Source organism: Lepus europaeus, chromosome 14, assembly GCF_033115175.1.
Source record: "Lepus europaeus isolate LE1 chromosome 14, mLepTim1.pri, whole genome shotgun sequence".
In the NCBI taxonomy this organism is placed as follows: Eukaryota; Metazoa; Chordata; class Mammalia; order Lagomorpha; family Leporidae; genus Lepus; species Lepus europaeus.
This window is the reverse complement of record NC_084840.1, coordinates 62,255,459-62,280,311: the sequence shown is the minus strand read 5'-3', so window position 1 is coordinate 62,280,311 and position 24,853 is coordinate 62,255,459. Positions and strand designations below refer to the sequence as shown.

The 24,853-nt window shown below is 38.5% G+C and overlaps 1 protein-coding gene across 1 annotated transcript in view; it reads left to right on the top strand.

The window, feature by feature from the left end:
* The window catches only part of AKT3 (AKT serine/threonine kinase 3), a 309,299-nt gene that overhangs the window by 231,336 nt on the left and 53,110 nt on the right, over nt 1-24,853 (top strand). Inside the window, exons 7-9 of the mRNA XM_062210714.1 lie at nt 2,040-2,105; nt 3,408-3,476; nt 21,267-21,389. Of these exons, the coding sequence (XP_062066698.1) occupies nt 2,040-2,105; nt 3,408-3,476; nt 21,267-21,389 (258 nt within the window). The remainder of the gene's footprint in view (nt 1-2,039; nt 2,106-3,407; nt 3,477-21,266; nt 21,390-24,853) is intronic.

Sequence of the window (24,853 nt, the reverse complement as noted above, 5' to 3'; positions counted from 1 at the left end):
TGGGCCATCTTCTGCTGCTTTCCCAGGCTATAACAGAGAGCTGAATTGGAAGTGGAGCAGTTGGGACTCGAACTAGCACCCATGTGGGATGCCAGTACCTCAGGCAGCAGTTCTACCCACCATGCCACAGTGCTGGCCTCATTGTATCTTGATGTTGTGCTCTCTACATCTTTCTTAGTTTTTTTTGCTTTGCCAATTGTGTTAAGAAATTGATCTAATTAGGGCTTTGTTTAGGATCTTGAAAGAAGTAATGGATGAAGATGGTGTGTTTCAGCAGTTGTCTCTCTTCTTTAATATTGTATTTGGAAGTATAAAAAAAATTTTCTGCTTCTCCATATGTTGAAGAAAATCTTTTCTAGTTCACTTTTGATGTCCAGGTGAAATTTATGTAAAAAAGTAGGGAGATACATTCTTTAATGTATTTTCAGTTTAAAATATACCCACATTTAAAAATTGTTACTTAGACTAAAAATATTTATTTAAAAAGAGTAAATTTTTAAAACTGCAAGCAGAAAAATATACTGGAGACAACCTTGGGACTCCTCCATCCCATATGAGAGAGCCCAGGCTCGAGTTCCAGCTCTACTTGTGATTCCAGCTTCCTGCTGATGTACACTTTTGGGGGGATGGAGCAAGTAATGGTGCAAATATTTGGGCTACTGCCCCTGATATGGGAGACCTGGATTGAGTTCCAGGCTCCTGACTTTGGCCTGGCCCAGCCCTAGCTGTTTCAGACATTTAGAAAGTAAACTAGCAGGTAGAAGAGTCTCTGTCTGTCTGTCTGTCTCTCTCTCTCGTCTTTCAAATGAATAAAACATTGTTTAAAAGATAGGTTTGGGGCCGGCACAGTGGGTAAAAGCCCTGGCCTGAAGCGTTGGCATCCCATATGGGCGCCGATTCTGGTCCCGGCTGCTCCTCTTCCTATCCAGCTCTCTCTGCTATGGCCTGGGATAGCAGTGGAAGATGGCCCAGGTCCTTGGGCCCCTGTACCCACATGGGAGACCCAGAAGAAACTCCTGGCTCCTGGCTTTGGATCAGCGCAGCTCTGGCCATTGCAACCATCTGGGGAGTGAACCAACAGGTGGAAGTTCTCTCTCTCTGTCTCTACCTCTCTCTGTAACTCTGTTTTTCAAAAAAATTTTAAAAAAAAGATAGGTTTGTCAAAAATATACTTTCATAAGTTCTGCAGCTTTCTGTTCCCAAAATGTGAGTTAAAATTAAATTTTATGTTTGTTTTATGTTCTGCTTTTCAGTAACTGATTTCTAAGTAGGGAGTTGTGGATTCTATGATCTTAATTGGAATATAGCCTCCTTAATAAAATGTATTAAACATGTGGAAATACTAAATACCTTGTTGTCGATTAGGCTGATAATCTTTGAGGTGAAAATCATTCTGTTTATATATATATATATATATAATGATTTATTTATTTATTTGACAGTCACAGTTACACAGAGAGAGGAGGAGAGGTAGAGAGAGAGAGAGAGAGAGAGAGAGAGAGAGAGGTCTTCCATCTGCTGGTTCACTCCCCAGTTGACCGCGGTGGCCGGAGCTGTGATGATCCGAAGCCAGGTGCTTCTTCCAGGTCTCCCAAACAGGTTCAGGGGCCCAAGGACTTGGGCCATCATCTACTGCTTTCCTAGGCCATAGCAGGGACCTAGATCTGAAGAGGAGCAGCCGGAACTCGAACCAGTTCCCATATGAGATGCCGGCACAGCACGCGAAGCCTTTACCTACTACACCACAGCACCAGCCTCCCCCTCCGCCCCATTTAATTTTCGTGCCTCTGATAATTTTTTTTATTGGTCTTTGTGTCATTCTGATGAGTTTATAACTTACTATCATCTGAATTAAATTATTAATGTGGTTTATTTATTATTGGTGGAGGGAAATCTGAGCAGTAAAGGAAGCATGCCACTGTCATTTTTAAATCCCTGTGTGTCTCTAGGCATAGCCTCATGTAATTGTGGAGAAAGTGAAATTTGTGTATTATTGGTGCTGAGAACATATTTTAAAGGTTTGCCTTTTTCTTTTGTAGGATGAAGTGGCACACACTTTAACTGAAAGCAGAGTATTAAAGAACACTAGACATCCCTTTTTAACAGTAAGTGACTAGAAGAGAGATACTGCAATCAAAACATTGAAATTTTAGAGAATTTTATTAAAGCAACTAAAATATGAAAAGCATCATTTTAAATAGCAGATTACTTGTGGCATTTTAAGGAGGCCTGAAAAAAAATAGTAGATTTGGAAAAGTTTCTAACTTCTAAATGTAATGATTTTGTTTTGTTTATTGGCTTCTGATAGATTCTTATGTTATGAAGCAGCATTGTCTTCAGATATAAAAGGCAGAAATCTTTAATGAATCCATTTCACAAAACGGGACTGCTGAAGGAGAGAGTACTTTACAGATGCAGGAATGCTGAATATGTATTTTCTTCACTTGATAAACTGTGGTTTATATACATTTATTTAACTTGGTTATTATGATACAACATGAGTTTTATATCCTGTTCTTAGATTCTTTAAGATAGAGGGGTAGTTTGCAAAGTTTCTTTATTTTCCTGGTTCTGTGGAAGCACAGCAAGATTATAAACTAATAACTATACTTTTTTAAAAATTTTTTTTCTTTTTATTATTTGATGGGTAGAGTTAGAGAGAGAGAGAGAGAAGAGCCAGGTGCTTCCTCCTGGTCTCTCATGCAGGTGCAGGGCCCAAGCACTTGGGCCATCCTCCAATGCCCTCCCGGGCCACAGCAGAAAGCTGGACTGGAAGAGGAGCAATCGGGACTGGAACCCGGTGCCCATATGGGATGCCGGTGCCGCAGGTGGAGGATTAACCAAGAGAGCCACGTCGCTGGCCCCAACTATAACTATACTTTCAAAGAGAGGAACTTTTAATGCTTTAGCGTTCTGTGAATTGATATTTTCAAAGGTATCACTGGATACATTGTCCAGTGTAATAAGATCTTTTTGTATAATAATCTTTTTGCAGTCTGTAAAGTTAGACTCTGCCTGATTGGGTCATGTAATACAACTAGTATCCAAAAACTGACATTGGAACTTCGGTAGAACGATTACATTTCTAAGAAACTTCCAGTAGAGTAATTTTTAGGGTACACTTTGAGCTGCATGGGTGAAAACTTTGAGGACCAACACAATTTCAAACAGATGACACAATAGACTGAGAAGAACTCGCTGTTTAATTAAAATTTGAATTTTTTCCCCAATAATGCCTATTACTGAACTAAACAAAATTTGTTTTATGTTTCTTTTAAACTTGTAAACTCTTAAGGAGTAGTAACAATTCGTCTTGCCAGTCATGCTTATTATTTCTAAGTGTTTTGTTTTTGATAATATAAGAATGTAGGATTATAATACCACATTTGTTTCTTTTTCATTTCAAGTCCTTGAAATATTCCTTCCAGACAAAAGACCGTTTGTGTTTTGTGATGGAATATGTTAATGGTGGAGAGGTGAGTCAAGAAACAAGTTGGCATTTGCATGGTGTTATTTTCATTATTTTTAAAACATGGTTTAAAGTATAAATTATAGTATAGCTGTTCTCTACCTCTTGATGGGGATTTGTGGTTTCTTTCTGTTGCTAAGTAACTCCTAGTGAACTGCAATGATGTTTTTATATATAAGTACTTTTATATATTTGGGAAGCACAATCATACTTTTTCTATATTTCTTAAATATAAACAGTTTTGCCACAAATATGATTTTTAGGATCGTGTTATTTAAGAATATAATATTTACTATGCTCTTGCTTGCTTATGGATGCTTTCAGTGAAACTTTAAAACTATTTTAAACTCAAATAAATAATAGTCCATAGGCACATTGTGGCAAATTTTTCTTTTCTCCTGTATATAGTTAGGGATCTTGTCATTTTGAAGAGAAATTTAATCATGTTGGTAGTACATTTTGCTTATTTCTTTGTTACTTACCCTTTTTTCTTTTTATTTATTATCAAAGTCAGTGTGAGAGAGAAACTATAATTTACACACTTTAGAATATTCTCTTATAGATTCTGATATGTAGGAATTAGTTCATTGCAATACTTCATTCATTCATTCATTCATTTGGTGAACATATTTTGAGTATCTAGGTTTTATCAAAATGTGTAATGACATTATCCTCACTGTGAAAGAGTTTGCAGAGGACCTAAATGCTAATAAATTGATAAAAGAAAGTGCTTTAGCAATGGTCTAGCCTTAGGGTGGGCTCCGTGAGATTTCAACAGGGTTACTGACATAAGAAGGTTTTCAGGTGGTGGTTGAGCATAGTGCAAGGAGAATTTGTGTCCTCAATTGTCTATTATCATCATCATCATCATCATCATCATCATCATCATTGGGTGATACTAACCCAGGTGTGTGGAACTGGATGCTTAAAGCTGGTATCTGAGGAAACCAGAGAGGGTGGGTGTTGTGGAAGTGTGAGATGGGTGCATCTAAACAGCTAGTTAACTGAATGTGGTTAAAACAAAGGAAAGACTCAAACATGGTTTTTGTTTGGAATCAGGAAAAATTCGCAAATGTAGTGAAGTTAGGTGTAATATGTTAATGATAAAATTGTAAATTTGGTTTTGAAAAGATTTTTCCCTAAGGTTCTAAGGAAGTACCAGATAGTAATTAAGAGGGGGAGAACTGTGAATGCAAATTTGGGAACTGTTCCCATAAAGGTGATAATTTAAGCTATGGAGATGGAATGAAGTTAATAAAACCTCTGTGTCAAGATCTATGAAGATGAACAATGTGTGCATTCTAGGACTCAGCCATTTCCCTTCCAGGAATTTATCCTCCAGATATACAGATATACCACAGAATAACACATGGTAACTGCAGCATTGTAACACCTTAAATGAACATTTAGTAAGAAGATTCATTAAATAATGTTATATCCATACAGTGCAATCCATTAAAAAGAATGAGGCACTTCAATATGAGTTGGGAAAAAGCAAGGTGCAGTGTCTAAAGCATGCTACCATTGTGTGAAATGACAGTAACAGTGTGTGTGTGTGGGTGTACATATGAGTGTGGATACATTTACTGTCTCTGGGATGAGACACTGACTGTTCAAGCTGTCTTTGGGAGGATAAACTTGAGTGTCTCAGGACAGGATGGAAGGAAGACTTTTCACTTAAATCTTCTCCTGCAGCTTTTATATTTTGTGTCATGCACATATATTTATGTGTTTAATAGCCAAAAACAGAGATGGATGGATGACCTGGGGAGAAAAATAATACAGAGAAAATCATAAACTGAAGACAGAAATTCAGAGATGTCTTTTTGTTTTTAGTGTATTATCATGTATTCACATTTATTATAACATCAATCACATTGTTTTATAACTACTTACTTAGTACTTGTGCTTCTTTCCCATTTGGCTTCCTAAAGGGCTTGTTCGGTGGCTTAACCTCAACTCCTGACATACTACATACTTGACAAGGACTTTCTGGGTTGTTTGAATGAATAAACAAATGAGTGAATAGATGAACCAGTTTTGTCAGGGAGTGTTGATAAGAGCAGTTAGCAAAAGTGGCAAGAAAGGAACTGCTGAGGAGTAGGGAGAAAAATAGAAAATAACAGACTACAGTATTTTGGAAAAATACCTGAAAATGTATTCAGAAGAGTGTTTTTATAAAATGCATGTGAGCTTTTGTACACAGAGCTCTGATGGATACTGTGAGGCATAGAAATCTGAATTAAACACTGATCTTACCCTCCAAGAGTTTATAATCTAGAGGGGGAGGATAACGGATGCAAATTACACAGATTATAAAGTGGAAATTATCGCTTGTATCCCAAGTACAGTTTGCAGGGCTGTGAGGCCTCCCAGGAGAGAGAGGAAACTGCTGCAAGGGGAGGAGGAAAGCTTCCTACAGGGAGCTAGCTGGCACCAGCATTGTAATTCTAAACCTGTAGTACTTAAGAGATTAATTAATTGATGATTGTTGAAAAAATTTTACACACAAAAGCAGATTTTCAGACTAACCAGATGGTTTCCCTTAGCATTAAAATTCTTACATTATTTCTCCTGTTTGGCATGTCGCCTTTTTTTTTCCCCCAGAATTTCTGTTTTTGGGTTGAGCTATAGGTAACTAAATTTAATTTAAATTTGAGTTCAGTTAAATTTAACTATTGAATGTTTTGAAGTAGGTCAACAGATTCTATGAATTATATGTAAATTTAAAGTACATAGATAATAATTATTGCATTGCCATATATAAAGGGAGAAGCTATTTATATTTAGCAATTTTAGTAAAAATGTAACATTTATACATATAATCTCCCAATTTTTGGTTTCTTTAGATTATGAAAAATACTTTAGGGGCAGGCACCGTGGCGCAGTAGGTTAATCCTCTGCCTGTGGCACCAGCATCCTATATGGGCGCCGGTTCTAGTCCCGGCTGCTGCTCTTCCCATCCAGCTCTCTGCTGTGGCCTGGAAAAGCAGTAGAAGATGGCCCAAGTCCTTAGGCCCCTGCATCCACCTGGGAGACTGGGAGGAGGCACCTGGCTCCTGGCTTCAGATTGGCCATTTGGGGAGTGAACCAAGGGAAGGAAGACCTTTCTCTCTGTCTCTCCCTCTCACTGTCTGTAACTCTACCTTCTCAGATAAAAATAAATAAAATTAGGACATATAGTATTATTTTACTTTTACATTTAACATTGCTAGGGAGGAAATTTGTGTGCATTGTGTTCTTATATTTTAGGTTAAATTTGAGTTTATTTTAGGTTCATTTTGCCTTTATTGTGCTTAGGAATGCTACCTGGAAATGCAGAAAACTTATTTACTGTAGAGAATATACTAAACATAACAGTTATATTGTTAAAGGATAAAGAAAGCTATAAACTTACATAGAGGATATACACTTCTGGGTGCTCAGTGCCTTACCCAGGGGGAATATCTGTGTGGTGTCTAGGACACTTGAGTGGAGACCAGCTGCCTGTTGAAAAGTAAACACTGGTAAACTGATGGTGCATCCTCACATCTCTTCCTGTTTAGTTTTTGCATGGAGTAGGCTTCTTTAGTATATTCATTGAAAAAACTAGCCCACTTTTTACTCAATTTGTGCTTATATCTCATTGATTTTTAAGTTAGTAACAGTATCATTTTAGCCTATGTTCTGGTGTTTACCTTGACATAATACAACAGTTGAAACATTTTCTTCAAATTTGTGATTATCTGCACTTCCTTTAGCCTAGTAGATGACCCAGGAGTTTAGCATGTTCATAGCCACCCTTACTGTTACCCCTGTGTTTGCCAATGTTATTTAAAGACATAAAATTTTGAAGGAAGTGGATTGTGAGAAAAATACTAGTTGTGAAAAATCAACACTGGGCTCTTACAGGCATCCCAATATAATGGAATTGCATATAACTTACATAAATCTAAAGATAAGGGATCAACAAGATAGAGCTCTAGGTAGCTCTAGGTAGACTTAAGAGGCTTTTAAATGCCATTCTAGTGTGAGGGAAGGAAGGGGAAAGGTTGATTCATGGGTGCTAAGTCACCGCAAGAAGAACTCCTGGGGTTCTTATAGATGATGTACTGTATATTTCTGCATAAAATAACAACAACAGCAAAAAACAACTGAAAGAGAATTTGGTTGTTTTCACCATAAAGAGGTGTTAAATGTTTGAGGAGATGGATATATTACCATGACTGGATGTTGCAACTATCTGTACATGTATGGAAACATCACATGGTGCCCCATAAATATTTACAATGTTTTTCTGTTAATTTTTTTTTTTTGACAGGCAGAGTGTACAGTGAGAGAGAGAGAGAGACAGAGAGAAAGGTCTTCCTTTTTGCCGTTGGTTCACCCTCCAATGGCCGCTGCGGCCAGCGCATCTCGCTGATCCAAAGCCAGGAGCCAGGTGCTTCTCCTGGTCTCCCATGGGGTGCAGGGCCCCAGCACTTGGGCCATCCTCCACTGCCTTCCCGGGCCATAGCAGAGAGCTGGCCTGGAAGAGGGGCAACCAGGACAGAATCCGGTGCCCCAACCGGGACTAGAACCCGGTGTGCTGGCGCCGCAAGGTGGAGGATTAGCCTGTTAAGCCACGGCGCCGGCCTGGGTTTTAAATTTTGTCAAAGGATTTTTTTTAATTTGTTGTGATGGCCATATCGTTTTTCATGTTAATTTTGTTACTATCTTGACTTTCATTGTTCTATTTTTGAATGTTAAATACCAACCTTGCATTTGTTGGTTAAACCCCACTTGGTTATAATATATTACCCTTAAGAATTTCAGGTCCTTGATCATTAAAATATCCATTCTGTAGGTCTTTTTCCCATACTACTTCTCTCGAAGTGATCTTTCTATGTTTGGATTTAAGGTAATGTTGACCTCTTAAAATGAATTGGAAAGCATTGCTTTCTCTTCCATTTTCTGGTAGATTTCACCAAGTTTTGATAGCAAGAACATCTCTGTGGAAAGTTTTAACAGAGAATTGAAACTTTAAAAATGTGTATTAGGCTATGCATTCCCTTTATGTCTCTCGAGTCAGCTTTGGTGGTTTGTTTTATGGGTTTATCTGTTTATGGGTTTATCTGTTTCTCTGTTCAGGATTTTACTTATGGTGTAATTTTTTAAAAAGCCAATGCCAATCTGATCATTTTTGCCTTTTTAATTTGGAGTGTTTAGAGCACTTACCATAAGTATGGTTTGGGTCAAATATTGCTATTTTTTTCTATACTTCATCTCTTCTTTGTTCTTGTTAAAAGATAAACCTCCTTCAGTGTTTTATATTAATTGACTTTTAAGCAGCTGATTATCACAGAAATTACATTTTAATGAGAAAAACTTTTTTTTTTAATTTTTAAAATTTTTTTTTTGACAGGCAGAGTGGACAGTGAGAGAGAGACAGAGAGAAAGGTCTTCCTTTGCCCTTGGTTCACCCCCCAATGGCTGCTGCGGCTGGCGCATCACACTGATCCGAAGCCAGGAGCCAGGTGCTTCTCCTGGTCTCCCATGCGGGTGCAGGGCCCAAGCACTTGGGCCATCCTCCACTGCCTTCCCGGGCCATAGCAGAGAGCTGTCCTGGAAGAGGGGCAACCGGGAATCCAGCACCCCAACCGGGACTAGAACCCGGTGTGCCGGCGCCGCAGGCAGAGGATTAGCCTCTTGAGCTACGGTGGTGCCGGCCGAAAAAAGCTGTTTTATATTTATTTGTTCAACTGCTCTTTGTTCTTTTGTGTAGATGCACATTTTCGTTTAGTACATTTTCTTTTGCATGAAGAATACTTCCTATAACATTTTCCTGTAGTGAGGTGATAGCTATAACTTTTCACAGTTTTTGTTTGAGAAAATCTTTTGTCTTCTTTTCTTTAAAAAATCTTTCCTGGAGTATAATGATAAATTATAAATAAATTTGACTACTTGAGGAGTACAATTTGATAACTTTTGCCCTATGGACCTATGGGGTCATCAGTGTAACACAGATCATGAGCATATCAGTTATCTGAACAAGGTCTCCCTGGTGCAAAAGATTTCAGGTGGAAAGCACTTTTGAAATAAATCTTTATGGTCAAGGATGATCTCCAGATAAGCTTAGTTTGTGTATCCAGAAATGTTTATTAGAAGTTTATTATGTCTCATTTGTAGGGGCTCACTAGGGTGAATGAAACAGTCATGACTCCTAAAAGGGATGTGTGTTATAATAAAATGGCAAAGCCAGAGAATGCCCAGCAAACGCCTTATTACCATAGCAGTGAACGGAGTGCTCAGGTGTGCGGTAGAATAGTGGAGAGCCCACTGGGAATTGACTTGTATCTTTAAGGAAGCACCATTGAGGATGAGACTTGATGGCAGACTATGGGGAGAAAACTGCCTGTACAGCGGCACTGATGAACAAAACCTGTCGAGAGTGAGCCAGGAGCATACAGCAGGAACTGCTGTATTTTCCCTAGATGGGATTGCATATCTACCCCCTTGCAGACCTGGGAACACAGCTGTCCCCTTAAGGACCTTGCTCTCATGCCATTCATATTAGGTATTATGAAACAGACTTAGGGAATTTCTTAACAGAATGACTTACACACTTGACTCTCAGATTAGCAGGAACTGTATAAAAGTGACACAAAGAGGGTATGGTTTACAGCCAGCTGATCTCAGTTTGATTTACCAGGGAATGCTGGGCAGGTTTCACAACATCTTTAAGCTTTAGTTTTCCCACTAAGAGGAGGGAGATCCTAATGGTGCCTGTCTATAAGGTTGTTTAAAGGAGAAAGGATAAAATATTCATAAATTATGGTACCAAGGAAGTAGCAGCACTCAAAAACCAGTGCTTACTGTAATAGAAATAGTAATAACTTATTACAATGTCTGTAATATAGAGATAGAAATATGGCTTTTATTATCAGGCTGTGAGACCCTTAATACTCAGAGCTGAAAGTATTTACTGTTTTTGTTGTGTTAATATCGAGCATATTGCATAAATATCCTGGATACAGACATGTTTCATAATAGATTTAAATATTTTAAAATAATTACTTTGAGAATTTTGACCTTTTAAAAGTATGTATGCTCCATATGAAGAATCTATTAACATTTAATGTGGTAGGAGTGAGCAATCTCTTTTTTTGACTATGTTGGTATAGTTTCAGTGAATTTTTAAAATTTTATTTATTTGAAAGACAGAGTAATGGAGAGGGAGAGGGAGTAAGAGGAGAAAGAGAGATCTTCACCTGCTTTTTCACTCCCCAAGTAGCCACAATGGCCAGGGCTTGGCCAGGCTGGAACATGGAGCTCCATCTGAGTCTCCCATGATATGGGATGCCAGTTCTGCAGGCAGTAACCTAACCCACTGTGCCACAGCACCAGCCTATTTTAATGAATTATTTTATTTATTTATTTTTGTTAAGCCTTTATTTTGTTTACTTGAAAGTCAGAGCTGGAAAGAGAGAGAGAGAGAGATTCCATCCAGTGTTTCACTTCCCAAATGGCCTAATGGTTGGGGCTGGCCAGGCCGAACCCAGGAGCCAGGAGCTTCTTTTAGGTCTCCCACATAATTGCAGGGGCCCAAGCACTTGGGCCATCTTCCACTGCTTTCCCAGGCCATTATCAGGGAGCTGGGTTAGAAGTGGAGCAGCCAAAACTTACACCAGTGCCTATGTGGGATTGCTGGCATTGCAGGCAACAGCCTAACCCATTACACCACAACTCCAGCCCCCGATATAATATTTTATTGCAAATTATTTTAATTGTAGAAATAGATTAGAAATTTAAAGTTATTTTCTTATTTTTATACTCAATGTGATTGCATATTTTCATAAAGTGACTGTTCTATGTTTGCTTATTCTCATACATTTGAAAGCCAGAGTAACAGAGAGGGGAGAGAGACAGATACAGAGAGTGCCCACAGCAACCAGGGATGGGCCAGGTCAAAGCCAGGAGCCTGGAGCTCCATCGAAGTCTCCTATGAGGAAGGCTGGGGCCTAAGCACTTGGGCCATCTTCCACTGCTTTCCCAGGCATGTTTGCAGGGAGCTGGATCAGAAGTAGAGCAGCCTGGACTTGAACCAGCGCCCTGGTGGGATGCCAGCATTGCAGGCCACCACCTAATCTGCAGTGCCACAATGCTGGCTCCAGTATTTTCAAGAAATTTTATATTCAATTATGTTATCAAGATAAGACATTTTAATATTTATATCTGTTTTGCTATCCTTTCTAAAACAACTTTGCTTCATTTTGCATTAATTTTTCTGTGTAAAGTGCATGCAGACTATGAGAGCAGATTGTGAGAAAGATAAACATTATCTAGAATGTGATTAATATGAAATACTCTGTTAAGTATAAGAATAATTGATCTTGAAAACATTCTAATATTCATGTCACGATATAAGTACTACTATTTCACTTGTGTATTATAGTAATTTTGGTTAATTTCCCTATGAGTTACAGTGATTCTTTTTCTCTTGGGTCTTTTTATATACTGAAGGGATCTGTTAATCAGCATTAATGTACAGACTGCTGTGTTTTATTGCTTAATTAATTAGTTGTCTTTAGGATGCGCAGGTTTTAAGCTCAGTCAGTATCACGATCATGAAGCTAATCACTGAAATTGATGAGAACTGTATTAAGCATATTTTGTAATTCTTTAGGCAGCCCATTTTTTTCTGTTAGGAAGGAATGCCTAAAAGTTATTTAGGCAGTGTTTGCAAAAAAAAAAGACGGTAGAGTTTAAAGCCTTAGTTTACAATGTATTTCTTAGGACCTTTTAATTCCTGATGTTTATATTTTTGGAAAGCTTCTTGCACTAAAGATATAACTACTTTTCAAAATACCATTTATTTTCCAAAAACAGCTTTCTGAGTTTGTGATGTAACAGAGTACATATTTAGTAGTTTGAAATAATCTGTTTACATAACTGTGTTCCTATAGCATAGCTAAGCACACACAGGAAGAAATAAGTGTGTAGTCTTTTCCTAAAGGATATTTCTAAATATATCCTTTCTTCTTGAGCAACAAACAACTCATTTTTCATTTTGAATAAAAGCAGAGCTTTTCCATCATCTCTTATAAAATATTTACCTTCAGAACGTTACACCAAAGCTTGACCAGAAGGCTGAGAAGCAATAAAAACTTTAAGCATAATTTTCCTTACAAATAGTTTTTTATAAAGGATTCTTTGAATTTAACCTTATTCATTGAAGTACATATTTATTAAGCTGATAATACTTACCATGAACTAGTCATGGTATTAAAGATGCAAAGGTATAGAGTACTTGCATAGTCTCTCTCTTTCCCCTGTGCCTCTATCAAGAAAAATAAATTGAGTATAAATGCTAAACCAAATGCCTACCCCTATCTTTTTAGTAGTTGCTTTATTAGGATATTCCTCTAACTCTGTCATCTGTATCATTTTCTGAGTCTGCTTCTATTCATTGACTGTCCTCCTAGTTACATTTTCTTCATTCTGTTTATGTCTTACCACTTTTTATTGGATGCCAGATACTGAATTTTACATTGTTGGATGCTGGAATTTTTGGAGTTAAAAGTTTAAATTTTTAGGCCTTGTTCTTATGTATAAACAGTGTGATCCTTTTAAAACTTGCTTTTAAGCGTGGTTAGAATAGTTGGGAATGGCTTTTCCTCCAGCACTTAATATTAGTATGTGATGGAGATAATATTTTAGAACATTCTGTCAGTTGCTGTATTTCTTAGGAGATCTTCCCAGTTTTCCTGGCAAGGACAATGAGTAATTTTGCTGCTGTATTATCTTAGTGATTGTTTTACCTAAATCTTCCCAGTGGATCTTTCCCTTACCTCAGTGTTTACCTCACATACATGTGCTCCTAAACAAGGCTCCAAGGCAGTCCATTGCAGATTCTTGGAGCTCTCTGTCTTTGAAACTCTGTTCACTATGGTTGCTTGCCTCATGAATTGTAGCTACCTTAGACTCCTCAGTCTCTAAACTCTGTGTCCAAGTCAAGAATCCCATGGTAGTCTCTTATGTGGTCTTCCTTCCCTGTGTTGCAGCCTGGATATTCTTTTCTTGCAATAAGCTAGAACACTATTAACTATCACCTTACCTGTTTCCCTTTACTGTGGGGCTGCTGTACTCTGAAGCCTAATATTTAGCATGTGAAAATCCTTGTTTCACTTACTTTGCACATTGTTGAAGAAGGTTATATAAATCTGGTCTTAGTTAATCACAAAGTAGAGCTCTCTTACCTTCCCTTTTTATGGAAATCTCCACTGGATATAGAATTTTAGAATGCCCTCCCCCATTTTTAAATACTTGCAAGGACAAGCATTTGGCCTAGTAGTTAAGGTGCTGCCTGAGGTACCCACATCCCATAACGGAGTCCTGGCTCTGCTTCTGATTCCAGCTTCCTGCTAATGCACACTTTGGGAGGAAGCAGGGGATGGGTAAGTTGGATCCCTGACATTCACATGGAGGACCTAGATTGAGTTCCTGGCTCCTGGCTTCAATAAACCAAGAAACAGCCTTGGCTGTTACAGGAATTTAGGAGTAAACTAGAAGATGAAAGCTTTGTCTGACTCTCTCAGGGAAAAAAAAAAGTTTCTTTGTCCTCTTGTTTATTTTGTCTCTGGAAAGTCTTGAGAGATTATGTTGTATTTTCCTGTTTCTGTAAAGAGATTAAAAGATTTTCCCCCTTTTGCTTATTTTTCAGTAATTTCAATATACTTTTGAGTTTTAAAAATTTTTTTATTCAAATGTTTCAATTGGAGTTTATTGAGATATTTAGATGTGTGCTATTATTGTTCTATCCAACTTTAGAAAATTTTCAGGTATTGTTTGCAAGTTCCTTCCAACCCCACTTCAGTGATAGATGTTAGACCCCTTGATTTTCTCCAACAGGTCATTGTGACTTTGTTTTTCAGTTGTAATGTATATAATGTCTTTTTGCTGTGATTTCATGTTCATCGGTCCTTTCTCTTGCAGTGTCTAATCTATTGTTATTCCCACCTGGTGATGATTTTACTTCAGAAGATTTGTTTTATCTGTGAAGTCCATTGTTTCTATTATTTTCTTTTATTGCTGCTTTATGTTTATGTACTATTTTGAAATGAGTGTCATTAACCCCATTATCTTTGCTGCCTATTAATATGTTTCTAATGGCAAATTTTTCTCCTCATTTTGAATCTTATCTTCCTGGATTTTTCCACATCTAAAAAATCTTGATTTGATGCTAGATCATTTGTTTTGGAAGAAATTTTGGTTTTTTTAAAGGTTGTTTTCCTGGCTTTATTAATGTGTAATGAGCAAATGAGAGGGGCTGGCAGTGTGGCACAGCGGGTTAAAGCCCTGGCCTGAAACGCCGGCATCCCATATGAGTGCCTGTTCCAGTCTGGCTGCTCTTCTTCCAGTCCAGCTCTCTGCTGTAGCCTGGGATAGCAGTAAAAGATGGCCCAAGTCCTTGGGCCTCTGCATCCACGTGGGAGACCAGGAAGAAGCTCCTGGCTCCTGGCTTCGGATCAGCACAGCTCTGGCTGTTGCAACCATCTGGGGAGTGAACCAACAGATGGAAGACCTCTCTCTCTGTCTCTACATCTCTCTGTAACTCTGTCTTTCAAATAAATAAAATACATCTTAAAAAAAAAAAAGAAAAGAGAGTATATAAGTGTAGGGTATACAGTATCATGATTTGATACATATATATATTATAAAATGATCACCACAATTGAATTAATTAACACATTTATCACTTCACAATATTTGTTTGTGTGCATGTGATAAGAATACTTAGATCTACTGTTAACAAATTTCAAGTATACAGTGCAGTCTCATTAACTGTTGTCACCATGATATTCCTTAGATTGCCCAGAACTTATTGATCTTGAAATCAGTAAGACTCTGGTCCCTGTGATCAGCATCTCCCTGTTTTATGAACACCCCCCACCAACATGCAGGAAATGTCACTCTATGTTTCTATCCAGTTGACTTTTTCAGATTCCACATGTAAGTGGGATCATATAGTATTTGTCTTTCTGTGTCTGACTTACTTCATTTAACACAATGCCATTCAGGTTCATTTGTGTTATTGCAAATGGTAAGATTTCCTTGTTTTTAATGAATGAATAATATTTCCATAGATATATCATATTTTCTTTATATAATGTTCATGTCATTGTTTATTTCTACTTCTTTTCTTCTTCTTTTTTTTTTTTTTTTTTTTTTTGACAGGCAGAGTGGATAGTGAGAGAGAGAGACAAAGAGAAAGGTCTTCCTTTTTGCCGTTGGTTCACCCTCCAATGGCTGCTACAGCTGGCGCATCTCGCTGATCCAAAGCCAGGAGCCAGGTGCTTCTCCTGGTCTCCCATGCGGGTGCAGGGCCCAAGGACTTGGACCATCCTCCACTGCACTCCCGGGCCACAGCAGAGAGCTGGCCTGGAAGAGGGGCAACCAGGATAGAATCCAGCACCGCAACCAGTACTAGAACCCGGTGTGCCGGCGCTGCAAGGTGGAGGATTAGCCTGTTAAGCCACGGCGCCGGCCTTATTTCTACTTCTTAGAATAGATATATCTTCACTCTTGACTTAATTGCCATGAATAATGATACAATGAACGTGGGAGTGTACATGTCTCTTTTAAGCTATGATTTCTTTTCCTTCACTCACATAACCCAGAGGTGAGATTGCTGATCGTATGGTAGTTTTATTTTTAACTTTTTGGAGAGCCTCTATACTGTTTTCCACAATGGCTGTAACAGTGGACTTTAACAACAAAAGTGCACAAGGATCCCATCCCCCTTTTTATGCATCATCATCAACACTTGTTGTTTTGATAGCAGCCATTCTAAGAGATCATAGTATCTCATTATGGTTTTGATTTGCATTTCCCTGAAGATGAGTGATTTTGAGTACCTTTGCATATACCTATTGGCCATTTATAGGACTTTGGAGAGAGACTAGTCAGATCTTTTGCATATTTCTTAATTGCTTTCTTTGGGTTTTATTGCTATTGAATGCTAAGGCATTCCTTAGGTATTTCGAATATTAACCCCTTATCAGATACATCAGTACATCAGTTGCAAATACTATGTCCCACTACGCTGCTTTTTCACTCTGTTTTTATTATAACTGCCCTGTAGTATGTCTTGAAATTTGATATTGTGATGCCTCTGGCTTTGTTTTTACTGCTTCAGATTGCTTTGGCTATTTGGAATCTTTTGTGTCTCCATATGAATTTTGTGATTTTTTTTTCTAGATCTGAGAAGAGTTTCCTTGGTATTTTGATTGGGATTGTTTTGAATCTGTAAATTGCTTTGGGTAGATTGGATATTTTGTTGATAATAACTTTTCCAATCCATGAACCTGGAAGATTTTTTTTCTCATTTTTTGTGTTGTCTTCTATTTCTTTTCTTAGTGTTTTATAATTTTCTCTTTCCTTCTTCAGATACTAGGTTCTTGATTCCTTTATTATTTCATTTAGCACTGCATCTCAGTATTCTGTACTGTTTCTTCTTCCTGTCCTGATAGGTAGTAGTACCTGTGACTCTGTACCTAGAAGTCTTCTCAGTTTTTACTGAATTTCCAGGTTGTACTTGGCTTCTTTGTTTTAACTATATCCTCTGTACAAATGACTCATGTTTAGTTCCAGAGCTGTGTTATTAAATGTTAGTTTAAATATCAGCACATCAAAATAAAACCCATTGCTTCTCTGTCTCCATCCTCATTCTTTTCCTCTGTGCTGTTGGCAGCAAATTCTGTTCAACCTCAACGTTGTTGATGTCTCTTTTGGCTCAAGTGGTATAGCATAGGTCTTTCTAGAATATTGATACTCTTGAAATGTTTGTTATGGCCACCCTGACTGATGCCCCAGCTCTTATCCTGCTCAAATGCAACTTCTTATGTTACCAGATGTACCAAATACTGAAACATGTTTTGTTTTATTATAATTGCTATAGCTGTAGTAGACTAGTTTGTGTATCTGGTTGTCCTAACCAGATAGTGATATCCTTGCAGCTTAGTACCACTTCTCCCCTGTCTGCAGCTTTTTACAAAACTCATATGAAATCCGAGTTTTGTATGATCATTACCATTTTTGTTGCACTTTATGAATTGTTTAGCTGGCTGTATTCTCAGATCTTTTAAATTGATTTCCTAATTGCTGCAGAGTTGTCTTTCAAAATTTATGCTAATTTTTAAGACTGGAATCTTTTCACACTCTCCTTGTCTGTGGAATGAAATTCACACTCATATCATGGCAGTCAACTCTCTTACCAATCTGGCCTTTTTTTTTTTTTAATGTCCTGTCCTTGCCCTAAATGTATATTATTGTTTAGCTACATGTGTTTTCTGTGGCACAATGAGTTAAGCTGTTAAGCTGCAGTGCTTCCTAATCAGCTTCCTACTAATGCATCTGACAAGACAGCAAGAGATGGCCCCTGCCACCCACATGGGAGTCCAAGATGGGGTTCTTGTTTCCTGGCTTTGGCTTAGCCCAGCCCTGGCTCTTGTACCCATTTAGGGAGTGAACCAGCAGATGGGAACTCTGTCCCTGTTGCTCTGCCTTTCAAAAAAATAAAGCATTAAAAAAAAAAATATTGCAGCTCTCTCTCTGTTTTTAATCCATATGTGTGTCTCCTCAATTGGGGTGGAATTCATTAATGACAAGGATTATGTCTTTTCTTTTACAGTGCATTATTAAAGTATGATTAATATAAAAACTGTATATTTAAAGTATGCAGTTTGATGAGTTTGGAGATAAATGTACGATCTGGGACTGTCAACCACAACCAGGGCTGTAAATATAAGTGCTTAAGTTTTAATCACCTGGGCCCAGTATTTGGCCTAGGGGTTAAGAAGTCCCCATCTGATATCAGAGTGACTGGGTTCAATTCCCAGCTCTGGCTCCCAGTACCAGCTTTTTGCAGTGTCAAAGTGAGAGGAACCAAGTTACAGCTTGAGTAGCTGGATCCCTGTTAACCTACATGGGAGACCTGGATTGAGTTCTTCCTGGCTCCTGGTTCCCAGCTCTTGCAAGCATCTGGGAAGTAAAATCAGTGGAGAACAATCTGTCTCTGTCCCCAGTCTCCCCCCTCAAATAAATCAATAAATTTTTAAAAAGTGTCATCAGTATAGTCCCTTTTTCTTTTTCAGTACCAAATACAGTGATTTAAAAATAATTGATGCTTACTAAAATGAGTCAGGAATTCAAAAGTTGGTTCAAAATCAAGGTGGAAACTGAGGAGGACTATCCAGACAGGAGTAGAATTAAAAGAGTTCTATTACCACAGTCAAGGAGTATGTTTTTAGAGAGAAAGTAAAAGGGGAGGGAAGAGATGGAGAGAAATAGGTGATGGTCTGAGCTCTGGAATAACAAGAAGGGGTACAGACAGTGAATAGACCATTGGATTTGGCAATAAAGAACTTGTCAATCATCTTAACAAGAGTAAGTTTCATAAGTAGCAAGGGTAGTCATCAGATGGCAGCATTTTGAGAAATAAATAGAATTCTTCTCCTTAAATATATTTTTTAGCTGATACTTTTATGGAAATTGGCTGGCAGACAAATTGAACATATATGATCTAAATAAAGATCTAGACTCCTGAATATATTATATTTATTTAGGGAGGCTCTGTATCTTTTATGAAGTGGATTATTTTAAGAAAATTTAAATATTTAATTATTATTTTCTTACCATTAAAAGGCTACTCTAACTCTACAGACGGATCATAGTGATTCCTTCATCAAAATTACTGATATTTTGTATAAAGCATGGCAGAAATTATTTTAAATTAGAAATTTTTCAGTGGTCTTATTGATGGTCTATACTCTTTGTACTTCCCTATTCTTGTTCAGATGTTAATACATTGATAATACATATCTGCCTATATAAAATGAATGTCTTTTTAAAAATCTACATACTAGGATAAATTGGTTTGAATTTTGGCAAACCATATTTGATCACTTAAGACATATTTAATATTTCTGGAATCGAAATGCCTTTTGTGGTGGATAATGTGTCATTGTTTTAAGGGTTTTTTTCATAGTTTTAAATAACATTTTTTCGTAATGTTATATAAAAAGACGTGGTCCCAGTTAGTGTCATTTTAGATTTTATTAAAATATGACACTATAGTAAAGAGCATTAGATACTGCCAGATATTTTAATTTTAATATGGATGGTATTCTTGTTTCTCTCTCTCTTTCTCTCTCTCTTTCTCCTGTGCTAGTTGGTAATACACAGTTTATCTTAAAACAGTAACAGATTGCTGAATGGGAAAGGAGGAGAAGGAAGCTATAGGAAACCTGTTTTGTGTTATCTGAAATTATGACTTGTTGTGTGCAGAACAAATCTTGGTTAACCGTAATTCTTTCCAGTTTTGTAGAAGCATTCAGACCCATTAGTGACCCATGTGAAGGCACATGGTTACCTTATTTGCTCCATTTCTTACATCACAGACAAGTATTGTGTACTTACCGTGATACTGGCAAGGTACTCAGCACCATAAACCAACTTTCATTGTTGTTGGCAGGTTTTATTTTATTTTATTTTTATTTTATGGACAGGCAGAGTTAGACAAGTGAGAGAGAGAGACAGAGAGAAAAGTCTTCCTTCCATTGGTTCACCCCCCAAATGGCCACTACGGCCAGCGCACCACTGCTGATCCGAAGCCAGAAGCCAGGTGCTTCTCCTGGTCTCCCACATGAGTGCAGGGCCCAAGGACTTGGGCCATCCTCCACTGCCTTCCCAGGCCACAGCAGAGAGCTGGACTGGAAGAGGAGCAACCGGGACAGAACCGGCATCCCAACCGAGACTAGAACCCGGGGTGCCGGCACTGTGGGCGGAGGATTAGCCTAGTGAGCCACGGCGCCGGCTGGCAGATTTCTTAATATAGTGAAATAATACGACCAGGATTAATAGTCAATTCATAGTGCCTGAAACCAGCTTCTTCCTCGAGTATGTTGTTGAACTTGAAGATGAGATTTGGAGTTTGTTAAAAGCTGCTGAACGAGAGTGATGTGTTTGGTTATAGTAAACACGAGAGGGCTTCCAAATGTTCTTGTAAAATTTGCTTTATCTTTTAATTCCATTTTTTCACTAACTTTTTGAAGCCTCTTCATGTGTGTTGACTATTGAAAGAGATACCTTATACGTGGTTAACTAGGAAATGGATGAGTTTACAGTTTTAAATGATTATATGAAAAAAGTTGGCATTTGTGATTAATTAGTCTTAAAAATATAAGGAATATACACTTAGAACTATGAAGGCATACTGGAAACTTCTCAGTCTGTTTTTGACATTACTAAAACAATTTAGAAATTATAGTTTCTCATCATAGAAAATGTTGATTAAAACTCTGAAAATACTTCTAGAGATATCATCAATCAACAATTGTAAAATAAAACATGTTCATATAAATCAGTTTAAGCGAATCAATTCTTTGAAATCAATTGTGAATTAATTCAGTAGAAAGATTGCATCTATGCTTGTGTTCATTCATTTTAGTAGTGTCTCAGTGCCTCATCCTGGGAAGAGTGAAGCAACAGTGAGTGAGGGAAGATGCTTTTCCTCTGGTAACTGAAGGTTAAATGGGTAGCAAGCAGAATGCCTTGAACAAGATTGGTGTATTGATTAAAACGCTGATGTAACAGCTCGCTGTTTCCCCTTGGAAACCTGGAAAAGATAAGCCAGCTGCTGTCTAAGAGTGCTCAGTGTCCACTGAGAGTACACTATCTATCATCACAATATGGTGATGAGAGGTGTTTTATGTTTGTGTTAATTTCCCCCACTAAATCAGTAATTATTACAATCCTGTCCCTGCTGTTTACCCTGCAGCTGTTTTTCCATTTGTCGAGAGAGCGGGTGTTCTCTGAGGACCGCACACGTTTCTATGGTGCAGAAATTGTCTCTGCCTTGGACTATCTACATTCCGGCAAGATTGTGTACCGTGATCTCAAGGTAAAAAAAAAAAAAAAGTAATCAGAATTTGTTTTTGCAGAGACTATAGGGACAAACACAAAGTAATTACAAAGTTACACAGTTTTGAGAAAAGCAGATTTAGTTGGGAAAAAAAATCAGTGTGTTTAAGAATATAGTTCACTGCCTTTGACGGGAAATTTCATTGACATACATGTTGTTCCTTGATGTCTGAGTTTTTAATGTGTAAAATGATTTCTGCTTGACTGGTCCATGAAATATGATAGATCTTTCTGTAAATGTTAGAATTAGAGAAATGTTAAACATCTGACTAAAGGTTAAATAACTTTAAAAGTAACATTTTAAAGCAAATTTCATTATCATATCCTATCATCATGATGAGTTATGAAGAAACTTCTATAATAAAACTACAGGAAATAATTTAGTCATTTTATTTTCAGTCTAAATAGTTATGAGTCTAAATACCTGAAACATTATAATATAGCCTTTTATTAATTTTTTAATTTTCCATTTGTAAAACCATATATGTTTTATTGTTAACACTTTGAGGTTTTTTTTAAAGATTTTATTTATTACTATTTTTTTAAAGATTTTATGTATTTGAAAGGTAGAGTTACAGGCAGTGAGAGGGAGAGACATAGAGAAAGGTCTTCCATCCACTTGTTCACTCCCCAAATAGCCACAACGACTGGAGCTGGACCTATCCGAAGCCAGGAGCTGATAGCTTCTTCCTGATCTCCCACATGGGTGCAGGGGCCCAAGGACTTGGGCCATCTTCTACTGCTTTCCCAGGCAATAGCTGAGAGCTGGATCGGAAGAAGGGTAGCCAGGACTAGAATTGGTGCCCATCTGGAATGCCAGCGCCACAGATGGAGGATTAACCTATTGCACCATGGCGCCAGCCCCTATTTATTATTTGAGAGATACAGTTACGGCCAAAGAGAGGGAGAGACAGAGAGAAAGGTCTTCCATCCGCTGATTCACTCCCCAAATGGCCACAATGGCCAGAGCTGGGCTGAACTGAAGCCAGGAGCCAGGAGCTTCTTCCAGGTCTTCCACTTGGGTGCAGGGGCCCAAGGGTTTGGGATATCTTCTACTACTTTCCCAGGCCATAGCAGAGGTGGATTGGAAGAGGAGCAGCCGGGGCTTGAACCGGAGCCCATATGAGATGTTGGTACTGCAGGCTGGGGCTTTACCCACTGCACCACAGCGCCAGCCCCCATGCATTGAATTTTTAAGTTTTTCATGATGATACCCTTGGAGCTGCTCAAGGCTGGCAAATGTGTAAAAGTCAGATAGTAAATAATTCTGTCTCTGCTGCAGCAACTCCACTCTGCCACTTCTAGTGGAAACAGTCACAGACATCACAAAACTGTCCCAGTAAAAACTTTATTTAAAAGTCACACAGTGGGCTTTTTTTTAACCACAGACTAGAATTTGCTGATCTGTGGGATAGTTCATACAAGATAATAGTAAGTCTGATGACAGCCTTAGGAATTTATTGCTTATGTTAAGGGAATTGGTACCATAATGCAATTTGAACAAATTCTAAATGTTACAGTTCTGCTTCCTTGAAGAATAAATTATGTAAAAATCTTGAGCTCTTAAAATTTGATACAGAATTACTTTATTGATCAACTACTCGTTCATTTAAGATTTGATTTCTATGGCTGTGGCATTGTAGTGTAGTGGGTTGAGCCACTACTTGTGATACCCAGATCCGGTCCCAGCTATTCTACTTTTCATCACACTTCCTGTTGATGGCCCAAGTAGTTGGGTTCCTGCCATCCTTATGTTCGACTAGGATAGAGTTCTTGGTTCCTGGCTTTGGCCTGGCCCAGACCATTTGGGGAGTGAACTAGCTGATGGAAGATGTATCTGTATATTTGTCTGTATCTCTTTCTCTCTCGCTCCCTATCTTGCAGAACTTCTTCTTGAACACCTGTGATTCTTTTTTTTTTTTTAAAAAAAAAAAAAAAAGATTTATTTATTGAGGCGGTGCTGTGGTGCAGCGGGGTTAACACCCTGGCCTGAAGCGCTGGCATCCCATATGGGCACCGGTTCTAGTCCCGGCTGCTGCTCTTCCAACCCAGCTCTGTACTATGGCCTGGGAAGGCAGTAGAAGATGGCCCAAGTTCTTGGGCCTGCACCCGCGTGGGAGACCCAGAAGCTTCTGGCTCCTGGCTTCGGATCGGCGCAGCTCCGGCTGTTGCGGCCATCTGGGGAGTGAACCAGTGGATGGAAGACCTCTTTCTCTGCCTCTCCTCTCTCTGTGTAACTCTGACTTTCAAATAAATAAATAAATGGAAGATGTATCTGTATATTTGTCTGTATCTCTTTCTCTCTCTCTCCCTATCTTTATAAAGATTCATTTATTTATTTGAAAGTCAGAGTTACACAGAGAGAGGAGAGGCAGAGAAAGAGGTCTTCCATCTGCTGGTTCACTCCCCAGATGGCCGCAACGGCTGGAGCTGCGCCGATCCGAAGCCAGGAGCTTCTTCCGGGTCTCCCACGCGGGTGCAGGGGTCCAAGGACTTGGGCCATCTTCTACTGCCTTCCCAGGCCATAGTACAGAGCTGGATTGGAAGAGGAGCAGCCGGAACCAGAACCGGCACCCATATGGGATGACGGCGCTTTAGGCCAGGGCTTTAAACCGCTGTGCCACAGCACTGGCCCCACACCTGTGATTCTTAAGTTATCTAATTACTTAACCAGTTGTCTAGATTATTTCAGGGTGTTCCTGTCATGTACTTTTATTCCCAGGGGCTAACTCTTATACAAATGTGACTTTAAAAAAAAAAAGATTTATTTACTTATTTATTTGAAAGAGTTGCAGAGAGAGAGAGAGAGGTCTTCCATCTGCTGGTTCACTTCTTAAATGGTCGCAATGGCCGGAGCTGTGCCGATCCAAAGCCGGGAGCCAGGAGCTTCCTCTGGGTCTCCCACACGGAAGCAGTGGCCCAAGGATTTGAGCCGTCTTCTACTGCTTTCCCAGGCTGTAGCAGAGAGCTGGATCAGAAGTGATTAGCCAGGACTCGAGCCGGTGCCTATATGGGATGCTGGCACTGCAGGCCGTAGCTTTACCTGCTACGCCACAGCGCTGACCCACAAATGTTTTTTAACGTAATGGCAGCGATAGGTAGTATGTATGGCAAATATGTTACTATTTATTAAAATTCTAAAGAAGCTATATGATACTATATTTCAGGGAAAAAATGAACATAAAACTATAACACATCTAGATTGGGGGTGGCCAGCAGTCTCAAGACCATGTGTGAATATATTTAGCTTGAAACTTTTTTATAATTAGGAAATGGTAGAATCCCACATTCCTGTATCTGATGTCTATATGGAAAAATAATCCTACAATGTTTATTTGTCTTAAATATAGATTTTTAGAAAGAAATCAGCTATTATGGTATGACAAAATACTGTTTCCAAGTATAGTTAAAGTTATGAGCTTTTCTCTTCCTGAGTCCACTCAT